Source organism: Dermacentor andersoni, chromosome 4, assembly GCF_023375885.2.
Source record: "Dermacentor andersoni chromosome 4, qqDerAnde1_hic_scaffold, whole genome shotgun sequence".
Taxonomy (NCBI): domain Eukaryota; kingdom Metazoa; phylum Arthropoda; class Arachnida; order Ixodida; family Ixodidae; genus Dermacentor; species Dermacentor andersoni.
In genome coordinates this window covers 70143397-70159797 of record NC_092817.1, presented here as the reverse complement: position 1 = coordinate 70159797, position 16401 = coordinate 70143397, and the positions used below count along the sequence as shown (strand labels likewise).

The window sequence follows — 16401 nt, the reverse complement described above, 5'->3', positions numbered from 1 at the left end:
TGGGACGATACTACAGTAAAACCTCGTTAAGCCGTACCTGCTTAAATAGTAGCTTCGTTTTAAAAGTAGTAAACTCAAATCCCCGACTCAGCGGCGATTGACAATAATGTGTTTCGTATCCGCATAAACCGTACTAGTTTATTGCGTATGTATCGGTTAACACGTAGTGTTTCCACTTTTTGTCATGCAAACATGGCAGTGCATCGGTTGTAGCGGGTGGCCCGGCAGAACAACAAGCCTCAGAGATCAGAACAACAGCCTCCAAGCACTCTGTGTGTTTGCGCGTGAAGCCGCATCAAGATCCATTTTGGCGTGGTGCCAGACCAGAGAGCATTGTAGCGTCATGGAAATAAGGACTCGCGTCATGCCGAAGCTCGGATAAAAAAGACACCGGGTGCTCAGCAGAGAAGAAAAATTAGACATCGTTCGTGCTATCGAACGCGACACAAAGTCGGCGCTGGCACGCGATAGGGATCTGCTGTTGACTACAGTGTGTGGCACTTGGAGCGCGAAGAAGCTGCTCGGCAGTGCTGCTGTGATAGCGAAAAGATGTCAGCTACGAGGTTCGACTTTTCACCATCGTTGCCTTTGTTGTTGCAGAAGTGTCGACTAGCGACAGTGATGAGGACACGGAAAGCGACAGCACGGGCAATTTAGGCCCGACAGTGGCAGAAGCTGCGCATTACGTCAGCCTCATGAATGCAATCGTCGCGACGAGAACATGCAACGCCAATGAGGAATCTGCCATGCAAGTGTTTGCCGAGAAGAGGAGCCTGGCTGAAAAGCTGGTTTGCAGTTTCAGTAAGTTTGAGGCCGCGGTCGTCGCCACTAGGCCACCGCGGCATCAAACGAGAATAACTTGTCGCGCGAAGTGAATAAATACTGAATTTTTTCTCCCCCTTTCATCACACTTTTTCTGAGTTCCGTTTTTGACAGGTAGGTGGGCGATCTCATGCTATTTTGGTTAAGCAGTACTACCGTTTAGTAAATACTTTTTCCGAGCTCCGGCCAACCACGGTTTAACGAGGTTTCACTGTATCATGAAAAGTGCCTGCAGTGAGGAGAAAGTGCTTCATCTGCCTCTCACTTCAATGCTTCTCCAAAACTTGAGATTGCACAACCTCCAGCATTAAACGTGTAGGAAGACGGCGCACAATGCCATGACATCTCAGCTCACCCAGTTCTTGCACACATGGCAGATTACCTCAAAAATAGGGTGTGCGGGCTGCGTATGCACTCAGCCATGCTGACAGCCACGCCCAGCCATGGCTGCACTAGAAAAGGAGGTGCACCAATTTGCCAGAATGCTTAGATTCTAATGCTCTCGTAGGTTGTGTAATTGAAGCAGCATATTCACAATAAACATTCTACCTCTTCCTGTAATATCGTTCTAACAAATGCTTCCACTGCCACCAGCGACTGGTGTTACACATAAACAGAACATAGTTTGTTGATGCAGAATTCAACAAAGATTTTTTAGCATAAAAATAACTTTACGGTCCCACAACAAATCTTTCCTAATCAAATCACCAAGTGGCAGCTGACTTCTATTCCCCATGTCTTGCGCCTACGTTCTATCTTTTATACACAAGTATTATACAGTCTACGCTCGTTATAGCGGACCCGCATACAACAAACTTTCCGATATACGTAAAAGACCATATTTCAACCTTAGTTTGGTCTGCCTATTTTATTATAACAATGAAGTTCACTTTTAATGGACCGTGCTACATCAAACTATTGGTTACAGCGGACAAAATTAGCAGGAATATTTGTCAGAATCGGGCATATAAAACGGACTTTTGCCTTGTCGACTTGGGCTGGCAATTGACTTGTGAGGGTCAGCAGACGATCGTGGGAGGGAGGGAGGAAAGCAGGGCGGAAGCGCACAGTCTTTCGCGTGCTAGGCATGGGGGGAGGTGAGGGAAAGAAGGAGTACTACTCCGGTGGCCGCAGTTAACGGTGCGCCTGCACGGGCGCTGTATCTTGAAAGCGATCTGGACAAAATGCACGCAGTGTCGGTAGCTTCACATGTGCTGTGCTTTCGACGTTTAGTTCGCATTGAAGCGAGAGACAGCAGGAAGGTAAATTCGCTTGCTGCTGTTGCCGCACTCATCTTGCTTAATTTGCTATTGCAATCAATGCTTCGCCTTTCAAGCGAAACTGCAACTTTTTTTTTCGTTTTTTACTTTGGGCGTTTTGTCACTCACTCTTTGCAATGGAGTTCTTAGACATAGCGGTGAAAGTTTTGGAAGTGAGTCGTCTCTGATATTACTGACTTCGGATAGAACGGATATCTTTTGTTGGATTATCAGGGTCTGTTGCAATGAGAGTTGACTACATAAAGCACCCAGACGTTTATGTTCTCATGCCTTTCTCTTGAACACTTCCTGTAAAACAACGGAGTCCATGAGCTACACAAAGCTATTTCTTCAAAAGAACTATTTTTTATTGGCCAGCTGCCTTCAATCATATTTTTTGTTCACCACTGCGAAGTGGCCTGCGCCTGGCCTTACGAATTGCTCTAGTTTATAAACAGCTCTGCGAATACAGGCCCATTTGGTAGCACAGGTTGCATTAAAGGGGTCCTGAACTATTTCTCGGGCTTGGTTAGAAAAACAGTCTGCAGATAGCATACGCTGCTGTGAACATCACACTCAAGTTTTGCTGTCGTATGTGGCGCGTGCAGATTACAAGCTGTGCACGAAGTCACCTTTCTCTCAAATGCTCTCTTTTAAACAGAAGCCTGCTCCTCACTCTCTTTTGGATGCTTTATTTCACAATAAAGCGAATTCTCATAGACGGCTGCTATTGGCCAATAGCTGAGATCAATCAAGAAGGGTGTTTGGACCAGTGCACTTCTTCCTACTGTTACTGTGTATATTTCCTTGATGCAGAAACAAGATGAAGTAAGGGAAAATCTGCTTTCGAATCTCTATAATTATGTACTTCCAGAAGAAGCTAACTATAGTCTGCTCATACTTGGCTGCCCGTGCAGGAATTAAACTTTGGCCACCCTGCTTATCAGTGTTGCAACCGTTGGGTCTCACTAATTTTGACTAGTTTTGACACTCAACTAGCCTCGAACCAAGTGAAACTTAAAGCCAGACAACATGCACACTTGCCATTGTGCTCATCTCCTGGCTGCTTCTGGTTAGATGCCTTGACAGACTTCTCTTGGCATTGAGCTATTGGTAGCACTTCAAAATGTGCAAGTTGGATGTGGCTACTATCTGTCAGTCAAGCTGGTGCAGGATAAAGCCAATCCGCACCACGTAGCATGGCCAGACTGGAGCATACGAGCACAAGCATGCACTAAAGCCCTGTTGTGCACAAAGCAAACGCTGCGCGTATGCATTACAGTTACATGTAGCTGTGGTTTGCTACGTAGCATAAATACTGCAGCCGTCGTGGTGGGCCGCAAAGAGTCCGCTGGCCGAGAGCACTGCGGCTCGCTGAGGACAACTACACTTGGCCAGTTTGGCGCGTTGTGGCCGCCAAAATTGGTAGTGACGTCTACGTGAACGTCCAAAACCAAATTTGGACATGTGTGCCACGGTGACATTCAGTAGGCAGAGTGATGTGGGCACGCCCTGCTCCACCATCGCCTCCGAAAAGCAAGCCATGTGCAAGTCATTGAAGAAGGAGAGGAAGCACCATGCAGGGGCCGTTTAATTCCAACTACTTCTGCTGAACGCATTGAATTCCTTTTTGCAGCAAAGTAGTATTTCTGAAATAACTTATTTTAACTTCAAATGTGTTTCTCAGCTTCAAAAGAAAGCGGTTCAGGGCCCCTTTAAGACTGCATTCACATGTGGGAATTTTTCTGCGCTTTCTGGAGACCCCGAGCCCTAATTTTAGCATCCATGATTGTAGCCAGCACTTCAACAGGCCATGGCCAACTGTGCTTCAGTTCACATGTAACGAGATACCCAGCTGCTTGGTGCTTCATTATTTCTTCTTCATATAGTCACATCTACCAACTTCTTCCCCGTCACCTTCGACTCTTCAGAAAGAAAAAAAGGGGTGCCCCTTACGCTGCAGTGTCTTGGATGTTCTTGATACCCTGCTCCATGTCATCCTTGAGCTCCTTCCAGACACTGATGCCCAGCTGGCGTTTCAGCTCCTGAGACCTGGCCACCTTGGTTGCCAGCACAGTCCTCAGGGACTGGATCTCTTCCTCCACCTGCAGTGCGTGCAATGAGAATGTAGTGGGCTAATGGGACACTAAAGAGAAGCTAAAGCTTCACCAGTAACCTACGTTTCTACAACAGAGAAACTATCACTTTTGCCATGAGAGGAGGCTAATAACAAAAACGAAAGACAGGATACACCTTAATGAAGTTCTCACACCAGCTTGCAGAGAGGTCATGGATTTTGACAGCATCTACACAGAAAGCTGATTGTTTATCGGTAATGGAGGAATATTGTAAAAACTTTACAACTATTTTTGGGCACAAAATTAGCAGGCCTCGGTTTGGATTTAGTACTGCATTCCAAAACGATGAGATATAATATGCAGAAGTGAATATGCCAAAGACAAGTGGAATTTTCTCGTGAGCATCACGCTTGAATTCTCCCAGTAACGGTCGGTGCTATTCATCACAAAGGCAGTTAAATTCACTCATAATTGCATAACTTCATGAAACGGAAAGGCTAGACTTTCCCAGGAGGAGTTGCATCTGCGAAAGCTTTCGGCACTTGTAATTATGAGCTTTTAGTACTTTGTAACGAGACTACAGCGGAAGGACAGTTATCTGCTAGGACATGTTGGCAGGACAAGAGATATCGTTTTCAGTCACTGTAGTCTGCGAACACGGTGCAAAATACCTGAAGCTGCTATTGCCTACAGGCCAGCTACAATGGTCGCTACACATGCATGCGTGGTGTGTAATGCAAGTCACCCAATGCCCAATGACAGTGTTGTGAACGCCTAGTTCTGCATAATAAATTTTTGGGCATCACCGATGATGAGCTCTGGGATGTCAAAAAGTGACTAGCAGCTGTCCTCAGACAAGAATCATGACGTGCGGTTGCAGTCTCTGATGACAAATGAGCGAACTGACCAAACAAAGTATGTTTTTTAGTTAACTGTATGGCACATTTCTACTTTCTCATTTGGACATCCCTCACAGCCAGAGGTGGACCTATATTCAGATTTATACGGTACATTGCATTGTAAATGAACAACATTGTGAACCCAGCAAGTTCCAGGAGCTTTCGTGCCAAAACATATGAAAATACTTTGAAATCCAGGATGTCACACTGCCATACTGGCAGCTCGCTTGTCCTGCAAAGAAATTAAAGAAACAAAGTTTGGCCTTCAGTTTCTCCTGTAAAGTCAACTTTTTACTGCCAAATGAAGGATATTAAGGTTTTGAAAGAATAGTTGACCTGCCCAAAGTGCTGCTTATTAGCATCCACTTGAAGTGGGCACAATACCATGCAGGGACACTGGACAAGATCGGTGAGAATTTCCCTACAGAAACTACAGTTGACTTGAGATGACTCAAACTTGGATGATTCTAGATGCTAATTCATTCAAACAAGGGCCCTGATGTGATCCCCAAGACTTGGGACCATTGGAGCAATGTTACACTGCATCTTATTACACTGTATCGATCGCATGGATTTAATAAAGCTTGAAAAATCAAAGAAAGAAAAATCACAATAATCTGAGGCTGGCTCATTACATATTAATGCACCTTGAACTTGCTCAATTAGAATGAAACCTTCAGTTAATTCAAACTTCTGGGATTCACAGGGTACTGCAACGTGGCCAGAGAGTGTTAATGAGAGGATGTTCATAAGAAAAGAATGCCCAATAGGTTCACACACGATATTCGAGCTGCTGTACATGTTGGCAAGTGCTGCTGAGCAGGTGCCAGCAAATTGGTTGTTATGAATTTGCACCTCTGATACTCTTGACACGCACTTTTCATGATCTTTCATAGCTGCAAGCACAGTGGTTGAATGTGTCTGGTACGCTGCCTCACTGGTGCCCTACAACTGACAAAACTTCAGTGCAGCTGCAACGCCTCACCTGTGCCAGCTCATCCCTCAGCACAGCCTCTTGGCGAGCCTTTTCTTCAGGGTCCATTCCCGACAGGTCATGCACTCCACTGTCTGGAGTTGCGTCGGTTGTTTTCACGTCGGCACTCGCATCAAAGAAGTTCTCTGCAAAGAGCAGCCCAGAACGAAAGCCATCAGCATGTTACTTCGACGCGTGCAAATCTAAAGAATGCTTTGCACAGGTTACCTTTGCCTCTTAAATTGCAGTGCATGGGAAACAAAACACACCCTTAACAAAAACTTTCTTAGAGTAAAACACACAATTAAAGAGTCTTAGTGTAATACACATAATTCAGCCAACTTAACGTAGGGTAGAAAACAGGATGCGCATCTGGTTCACCTTCCTGCCTTTCCTTCCTTCTTTTCCTCTTGCTCCAGACATTGACAGTAAAGCGTGTGTTTCCTGTGGACTGTTTTCAAATATGCTCAACTACTGCTGCTTTATGCTCGGCATTATTTGGTGGAGCGGGCACTTTGCACAGCAGAATTATGAAAGTATTGACGATGCCTACCACAGGGCTACGAGAAGCTTTAAGCAAAGTCCGTTATTGCAAACTTCCGCACCAGGTAAGTGTGCAGAAACATCAGCTAGGAAGTTGGGCCATTCTAGTGGTAAGAGTCAGGAGGTCACCTGGACAGTTTTATTTTGGAACCTCCTTCTGTACTACATTTACTTTATAGTTGTATTAATGTCTAATAAATGACAGATTTAAAAAGAAGAGTGATGAGACTTCTAGGTTATAAAGAAAGACTAAGTAAACTTAAAATTCTGCAATTTGGATTCCAAGAAGGGCCTTGCTTCCATAAATGAAGATCCAGATTACATTATAACCGACTTGCAAAGACTATAGTAAATATAAACTGCATGCACTTTTGTTAGTGTGTAATGCTTCAGTATCATTTGTGCATCCACTCTGCAAGAACCTAATAAAGCTAGCAGTCTGAAGAAAGAAGGGGGGGGGGGGGGGAACCCTACAGGGCTGCAGATCAGATTTATATAATGTAGCTTACTGTCTCAGAAAATAGCTGTTGTGCGAGACGCTGTAGTGGAGAGCTCTAAACTAATTTTGACCCTGTGAAGTATGAGGTCATTTTTTCACGTTAGGTGAGTGCCCAAGTCCTCTAAATGCTAAGAAAAAAACTGGCAAGCACCAGAATGGCCTAAGTAATAACCTACTATAATACTTGTTTCTATGAAACAGTTTCAGTACCCAGGAGCTAGATGCGTCATGACATCACGAGATACACTGATCCGCTCTGTTCCTACGATCGCTGCTAGTTCTGCACTCTTGTGTATATTTTCTTTTTATAAGCAACACCCTCATATGTAGCCTTCTTGCTAAACAATGTCAGAAAATTTTGTTCTCTCATGTTATCTCAATGTTGGCAGCACTAGGTCCAACATTTCAAGATGCACCTTATTATCAAATAAAATATAAGTATTTTCTGACATTCATAGAGATGTCATCCTTTTATGTGCTAGAAGTGTGTGGTATAGATTCTACAACTTCGAATATACATGTTAGCACTCCTTTAACGATCAGCTGATGATCTGTACAGGATCAGTTTTACGTTGCACCCAAATTTTAATGCAGCTATAGCAGCTGGAAACAAGGCACAGAGACAAAAGGAAACAATTCAATACTTTAACGTTGCTGAAGACAAAATTAATTATTGTCCAAGAAACATTAAAAACCAACTCGGGGCAACCAGCTCTAGCAGATGCAGGTGCATAAAGTTCAGTTGCTATGCCACAGTGCTTGAGCAAACTGGGCAATCATCCAACGTACACGCAGCAAAAGCCACAATCAAATGACAAGGTGTCAAGTACATATGCCAGGTCTGTCATACTGCAATGAAAGTGTCTGCAGACAATGCTAGCGTGTTCCACATTATGTCTAGAAAACAGTAACTCAGCAGCAACTGCTTTACATTTCAAGAGAGGATACTGAATTCCATGATTAATAAATTAGCAGCATGAGCTGCTTTATGTTAAATACTGTAATGAAACCAACGAGCACACAAAGCCCTTAAAATATGCAGAATTATCTCATACTGTACTTCGTAGTGAGATTTTTTCAACTCTATATTGAAGTATTTTCTGAACGCATCCATAGAGCACAGCAGTGTTCATACACGATGTCAAACAGTCAAGTTAGTCAAATGCTCAGCAGCGAAGTGGCTCTCACAGCAGTGCACAACATTTCAGTTGAATAGTCTCTGGACAAATAAGGCACAAAAATGAACTTTCAAGACAGTAGACATACCATATGTGCACCAGAAGGCCATGAAATAAAAAGCCGTATGCCATACTCATTCAGTCAACTAACAGCTGTTCATGAAGCGCAACCCGGTGCAGCACCCAGCGCCATGAGAAAGACCAGTAAATTGTGCTCATAAAAGCAAATAACGTTGAGGCGTCTTACATCTGGTAGTACAGTGCGAAAACATGGCACTGCGATAAAGGACTGCCAGAACGAGGCAACAAACACAGGCCGAGAGCGCGAGCGTAGCCGACGGAGGGGCTCGCACGGCGCACATCTTGCTGCAGTCTTGGTCGTCGCCGCTTCGGCCGGCGTGTTTCAACGACGCAAGCAACTCGAAGCAATAAACGGACCGTCGTGTCCTCGCGTCGTAGTAAGCTTCTCACCGTGGTGCAACTCCTCAAGCTCCTCGCCGGCTGCCAGTCTGAGGAGACTGCGCCCTTCGTCGTCGAGCGTTGGGTCGGTCGCGCCCACCTGTCCGAGGTCCTGACCCGAGTCGTACGCGGGTGACTCTTCCTCGCCGCCCTTGCAGTCGGGCAGGTACGGGTCCTCCTCGTACGTCACGGCCCCGGCGCGGTCCATGCATGCGGAGCGCCGCGCCGCTCGCTTGCTCGCAGACGACGCGCGCGCGCTCTTCCCGGGCCAGCCAGATGACGGCGGCCGCTCGAAGAACCGACTTCGCTGCTGCTGCTACTCCGTCCCGCACGACGGTCCACCAGCGCTCGACGTGGCGAGCGAGCGACCGGCTCCAAGGCAGGCAGCAGCGCTGTACACACGGAACGCGGTCACCGCGACGAGGAGGAAAGGCACGCCGACGGCATCGTTGTACCGGAGCACAGCCCCACACGACGTAGTACGTCCGTCCCTCGCCGCGGCCGGCCCGAGCACCACCACCACCACCGGTCCGGCCGTCACCCTTTCTCACGGGCTCTCTTTTCTTCTTTCCCCATTGTTACGCTACCTGGCTGCTCCGTTCGACGCAGCGTACGCCGCCCTCGCCACCGACCGCACCGTCGAGTACGCAGAGTGTGACTCATGCGCGCGCGCGCCCTTGCTTTTTTTCAGGCATTTCCCACTCTTTTCTTTCTTCGACGGGCTTCTCGTCGTCTTCGACCTGGCAGGCAGCTCCTTTCGAAGCGCTGCCGCCGTGGCCGCCTGCTCCCCTTTTCTGTTCATTTCTCGCCCGTTCGTGTTCGCAGCTCGCATTTTGCTGTCTCGAGGAGGAGGCGCTGACCACGGCGCCCAATGCAGAGCTGACGCTGACGCCAGTGCTGGTGGCGAGTGTGCGTTCTTCCCCTCCTTCCCTCACGTCTTCGTCCATCCGTCCATCCGAGCGCCGCATGAGGCCGTCATGGAGGGCCGGGTCAGCGCGGGCCTTTGAACCGCGCTCGGTCGCGTCAACCCTTCTTCCTCTTCTTGACAACGCGGCGAGCCGCCCAGCCAACTCCTCTTTTTCTTGGAGGTGTGGACGCAGACGGGCAACGTGGCCGAGCATACATTATGCGACTGGCTGTGCGAGATGCAATCGATCCGCGCCTGAAGGAAACCGGACGGGATGTAAGAGCGGTTAGCTATATATTGGACACTGGTTAGATAATGTTAGGTTACAGAAGTACTGAGTGCTCAGCAGCTACTGAAAAAAATAAGAAGTTGCACAGCTCACACAGAAGAACAAGAAGATAATACGAGAGCGAGGTGGGAGGCATTGCTATCCAGCTCCGCCCTCGGGGATCAGCTCAGGCTGGTCCGGAGGGCAGAAAGGATGGCGAGAGCCAGCGGTGCCTTGGAATAGGGGCCCGACCACACGACGTTACACCGTTTTAGGGGCAACGAAATCCTTTCTACCAATAAAGTTTTGTTCTACGCAAAAGTGGTTTATGGATGTGCGTAAGTGCCAGTGCGCTTCGCACTAGCGAACGTTATCAATGTCTTTGCTACCACGAACTGCCATATTTAATACGGCTTTCCTTTCGTATTTCGTCATGGTATTTACTCATTCGCTGTTCAGTCTACAGAGTCGAGAAAAGCATCTACGCTTGGTGTCACGAACAGATTTCTCCCCCCCCTTTTTTTTTTACAAGAACAACGTAAATACATTCTGCCCGTGACCAGATGCCATGAACACTAACAGACGTGGTAGAAAATTCTCAAAGCTACCGAGAAAATCTGATTGCAATCAAACCAACGAAATGGCAAAGTTACAGCACCGCAGTGAATCTGAACGGACGATTGTTGTAAGCTGCATAAATCTCCTGAAAATGATTCTTTCCCGTAATATACGTATGTAATCGAACTGTGTCTACATGAAAAACGATGGAGTGTGTCGAGTTATTACAAACACGTTTTCGCAACTACTCGAGGCACATCACTGCACACAAGCGCAGAGCTTTACTGCCGTTTACTATCAGCTGCCGTCGCCTGTAAAGGTACTAGATACAACAAGGACAATAACCAGCTATTTAGAAATTCAGTTTCTACGGACAGCTATTGGTGCAGTTGAGCTTCGATGCATTTGCGCTGCAGGTGTCAACACTGTCGTTTGGCGAAATTGTTTCGTCGAAGGAGGAAGATACGCAGCTTAACTTTCGCCAAAGTTAATCAGTTCAACTAGAATATAAGCAAGTGTACTGCTTGCCCCAGGAGCAAAGCTCGCGTTGTACCCGTCGAAGCCTTGAAAATCAAGAACTTGGCAGCTCCAAGTTTCAGCAAATGTTGAGAAAATGCATGTCGGTGCATGCAGGCTCCCTAGTTTCCTGAAACGCCTCTTAATTACCAGCTCATAATGGGGGGAAACAGCAACAATGACAGTTATGTCGTAACCATATAACGATTATAAAAGAAATTGTGAGAACTCGCGCGCTTTGCACAGTGTAGACAAGGCTCACGCTTGCCACCTAATCGCCTTGACGGACCGAGAGGACTTCCTACCAGACAGCCAAACGTATCATAACGGAATCGTCGCAAAGCCACCGCTGACACAAGTCGAATGGATGACGCTCGCTTCATGCACTTAAACGTCTGCGGCGGTCGACGATATCCAGAAAGGTCATACGCACACCACAATCCGGAGTTCCCCATTACGGCGTGCCTCATAATCATATCGTCAGAAAAACGCCAGAATTTAAAAAAAGCCTCAGTTCGGAGTCACCTATGAGCTCTCTGTTGACATCCTTTATCAGATAAGTGCTGAACCTTGAATAACATTTGTGCGTAAAATAAAGAAGTTGAAATGGCTCTCGGAAGGACTTTTTTCCCTTATTTTATACCCCAAGCATTCCTCACAAAAACTACCGACCAATTGGTAAGTTTTAAAACAAAACGCACCGACGCTGTCCTCCAACCGCGCACTGCAAATAAGGATAGCATACTTGTAAGCTACATCTATTTGAGCGTTCAACGTGCACAAATCTAACACGTTAGTCTCCATAATTATGCAAAATCGTTGCCTTGTCCATATAAGTTTTGCGTAAGTCCTTTTCACGAATGATTTAACCGAACGTCGTCTGCTTAGTTGCACTGTGCAGTAAGGACCAAAGGAAGCTACTGTCCAATAATTAATAACAATAAGCTACCGCGTAAAAAAAAAAAAAGCAGAGAAGCGTACCAAACACCAGTCTTTGCCTGATTGTACACGTCGTACCAAAAACGCGTTTTTTAAAGATTATTTTTAATCCCGGGAAACACTGTTACTGCACTTGGAATAACGTTCAGCGCTGACCCGTACTGTCGCTTCTCCGTATGGCACGAGAAGGTCTACGCTAAAGTAGTCCGACGCACGTGTTTACACGCTCGAGCCGTCCACTTCCGCAGTGTGCGTCGGTACAATGTTACGCGTGAGCTGTCTAGCGCACGCTTTTGTTTGAATTTTCGTCTTTTCATTTTTAATCAACACAGCAAGTTGGGCGAGTCTTATACAATTCTATACAGCGCAAAATAAACCAGAGGTCCCATAATAAAGGCTTTTATTTTAGCTTTCACTATCAGTTTGCTGTTACTGTAAGGTGAACTCCACAGTCTGACGAAATCTCGTCGGGTCAAGAGGAATCGCGGTGAAAATCAAGACAGACGCCGACCAAGGTGAAAAAAACGTTCCAATCCCCATACTGAAGCCGAAGTGTGAACAATGCTTCCGCGTTGGGGCCGAAACGTCAATTCCCAATATATTATATATATATATATATATATATATATATATATATATATATATATATATATATATATATATATATGCATGCCTAGGTCGGCGTCTGTTTTGTTTTTCGCCATTACTATAGGGGTATTCAAAAGTAAAATTTTCGAATCGAATACGAATATTTACTTACAAGAAGAAAGAACACACCATATCCGTGCGAATGCGGCGATGAAATTTATCAAAGAATATTAAGCCCAAAAAAGCAAAAGTAAGCAATAAATACATGGCCACCATAACATTTAGATGCCGCTTCCGGGGCCGGAAATGAGCCCGCGTCCACACATCGCCGCCTGTTTGCTCAAGCGCACCTTATCGCGTTTCCGGTAGCTCAACAAGAAGCGGACCACGTGTTCGGAAATGGAAGATAATTTTCGCAACGAATCCGGGCCTTACAACCCGGCTGGTCTACAAGCAATAATCGCAGTGATAGTGCGCTGCGCAGAGAAAACTAGGTGACGTGACCCTGCGGGCGAGCTATGGGCAAAATGCCGACATATGCACTACTTGTAAATAAATGTATAAAGTTTCACCTACCACTCTATCCTCTCATTATTTATCTTTGTCACATATACTCCTGCACCCCATATCCGCCTCCGCTGGCCGCCGCTCAGGCTGTAGCAGTATAGCGGAATAATCTAGTTCAATAAAAGTCAGCAGCCAAAGCTATAGACGGCTACACTGTAGCCAGCAGCCAACTCCCTCTCTGCCTCTTTCCTTTATAAATCAACCCTTCCAAGTCACGGTGTACGTAAATTTTGGTACGGGACTTGTTTTTATCACTTTTGTCCAGTGGAGTCGAGAAACAAGCCACGGACGTAGTAGAGCTGCGAGTAAACTGAACCCTTCCGCTTACTCGCTGTGGCTCTTTTTAACTGCCTGTGTACCGAGTACTGCTACACACGACCGTTTTCCTGAAGACACTACCACGCTCGGCTAGCTGCGCGTTTCATTAAACATGTAGTAATGACGAAATCATCGGTTTCTCGTAATGCTTCAGGTCAATAACGTGTTCCCGTGCTTTAAAGCGGTTACTCAATCAAGCTTATATATATATAAAAAAAACATGCTAACATGGCTGCTCGCTATATCGATGTCTAAGAGCTTGTCAGTTACAAAGGCTCACTAGATAATGCCCAGAGCAGCCTCACAACACTCGCAAAGGAGTCCGCAGTGCCATGAAATAAAATTTTTATGTGACTGACACGTTTACCGACAGTCCATAATTCGCAACTGAATGGATTCCATGAAACAACCAACATATTCTACGACTACTACTCCCGCAAAGCCAAGGCGAGCGCTCTAGATAGTTTCAAACCTCGAGTTTGGATCGCAAATTTCGCGCTGTCAGCGTCTGCGAAAACTTCGAAGTTTTCGCAGACTCCCGCATGCCGAATAATAAAATCAAACTAAAAACCAGAGCGTGCGTGACTTGAGCTTTACGCACGCGCACGGTGGAACAAGTCGACCTCGAACATAGCTGTCCGGTGGGAACGGAAAACGCGCTATGGGCGGACACCAGACGCTGTAACCCATACCGCGTCGAGCTTCGACGACGCGGAACTTATTGCGCAGTCAACGCTAACGTAACTATGTGGGCAAGGCACGCCTGAATCACCGCAATTTGCAATTATTTGTTGTCTTGATTGAAGTGCAGAAGCGATGAGGTAAACCGAAACATAAGTGGACAAAAAAAAAAAAGCAGGAAACTTGCCGCAGGTGGGAGTCGAACTCGCTCCTTCCGCACTACGCGTGCGTAGTAGCTTCGCCACTTGAGCTACGACGGACTCTGTCTACATTCCTTGGGGATTTATGTACGTGTACGAGACCTTGCTTATTGCATAGTGAGGGTCTCGACTACGGCAGGTTTGATGCATTCAGGTAGTATATATACGAGGGTTAATCTTATTGGTCAGCTGCCTGCTAAAGTACACATACTACACGACACCATCTGTCAAAAAAGATGTTCCACATCGCCCCCCCATGGACACGAGTGGCGCTAAGACTCCCAGGGTTAAAAGACCATCTAAGTATAAACATTTACCCAAGAACGCGGACGCGGAATGACTCCGCGCCGTGTATCCAAGCAACGCACGCGTAGTGCGGAGGTTGAAAAATTTAACTCCTTTCGATTAATTAATTTACTGCACATATTGTAATTTACGGATTGTAGCCGGCGAGTTTATACGAGGCATATCCACTTGGAACGAGTTCTAAGCATCGCACGGGTTTAGAGATGTATGTGCCGTGAAATTTACGGTAAAGATGTACTGTTGTTCCACTTTTCAACAAAGCGCGACAAGGCGCATTGAAGCAAAAAAGTAACTGGAACGACCACGCATTTCGTTCCACACTTTGGGAAATAATATCCCGAGACTGGTGTCATCCTGAAAAATGGTTCCAAGTATGTAGATACGCCACGCGAACCCACCGGCTACAACTCGTAAATTGCAATATGTGCCGTAAAGTAATTAAGGAGATAATTAGTGAGTTTTTGTTCATTATTCCAATATGCATTTAGATTTATTGCGCCAGGAACGCCCGCCTCTGAGTAATACAGCTCAACGACTAGAATTACGCTACCTGCCACAGGCCATTTTTAATACTTCTGCATGGTAAAAAAAAAAAAAAAAATGAAAAGCACTCGTGCGTGAACGAGGTCACACTCTACACCACGCTGACGTTAGACGCTAGAAACGAACACTACATCAAGTAAAACTCCACTGCACGCATCCAAGGGACACGGTCATTAGTGTGTGTTTTCTGCGGTAAAAAACGGGCTATAGTTGGTCCAGCACTGCGCGGAACACACACCATACAAATTCTCTTTTTACAGTCGGCGGCGTCTCTTCCTCGTTCGCCGCGACGGAGGATATGTATAGCCAACGGTAAACACTCAAGTCCCACTGTACTCGCATGAACTTCCCCGAGCACGATAGCTAGTTCTTAAGTCGTGAAGAACTGAAGATGGAGAGATACATGACGTAAACCCAGCTATGATTTGCTGTGCACGCGATATTTCGCCAGTATACGTACGCTTGCGATGTTTCGATCAATAAAGGTTGAAATCTGCACTTCGTCCTGTCTGCGTCTTTTTCTTTTTTGTCCTGATGTTTTGGCGCAGTAGCGTAACCGTCAAACAAAAGAAAAACAAATGCAGATCCAATGCACATGTTGGAATATCTAAAGCGAAGCTTTTCATGAAGCGGCTAATTAAGTGTTCCAACACTAAACGCGATGTGTAAAGTGCTCAGCGATTGAAACGCGATACTCTAACATGGCGACCGGTACTTTCCTGCGCCACCGGTGGGCGCTGGTGACACTGAGATGATGCATTTTTGTGCCACATGAAAGCCAGATTTTTTTTTTTTTATGCACTGTAACTGCCTTCGGCCTCCTCATCGATCACCCAGCGATCACCGGTGGCGCAAAAAGCGCCGGCTGCCATGCTGTCTGAGTATCGAGTTTCAATCTCTGAGCACTGTAAAAGTGCACTGTCATCTTAGCAACGTGTTCACTTTATTGAACAATGTTTGTTCCAACTTTAATGTCATGCAGTGCTTACGGGCTACACCGTTGGCAAGCTATGCCGACAATGCTAACTGCAGTTCAAGCAAATGCGTACTGTAAAAGAAATAAAAAGAAAGAAAAAGGAAAAGGAAGACGTCGACGCAGTGATGTGGCGAAGAACTAAGGCCATGTGCTTGTCGAGGGAGGTATTGCGAGGAGGGATGCACGCGGAGAGAAGCACGACGACGAAAGACAGTGTTGGTAAGGTTTCATTTCAGCTTCGGTGGCCAAATGGAAACTACTCTCGCGGAAACGTGTTACATACGCGATGCAATGCACGCGCCAGTCGTCCGAAGTTTGGCACAA

General features: G+C 46.2%; 1 protein-coding gene across 5 annotated transcripts in view; it reads right to left on the bottom strand.

Annotated features, from left to right (window-relative positions):
• Positions 1-16401, bottom strand: part of LOC126536261 (tumor protein D54) — a 38589-nt gene that overhangs the window by 16023 nt on the left and 6165 nt on the right. The window contains exons 1-3 of one of the 5 annotated variants that reach the window (XM_072287853.1): positions 8723-9238; positions 6044-6177; positions 4038-4186 (exon numbers count right to left, since the gene is read on the bottom strand). In XM_072287853.1, coding sequence (XP_072143954.1) covers positions 4038-4186; positions 6044-6177; positions 8723-8918 — 479 coding nt within the window. In that variant the 5' untranslated portion in view covers positions 8919-9238. Of the gene's footprint in view, positions 1-4037; positions 4187-6043; positions 6178-8722; positions 9239-16401 lie in introns of those variants that run through there. The other 4 variants (XM_050183160.3, XM_050183162.3, XM_072287854.1 and 1 more) reach the window with 4 other exon arrangements.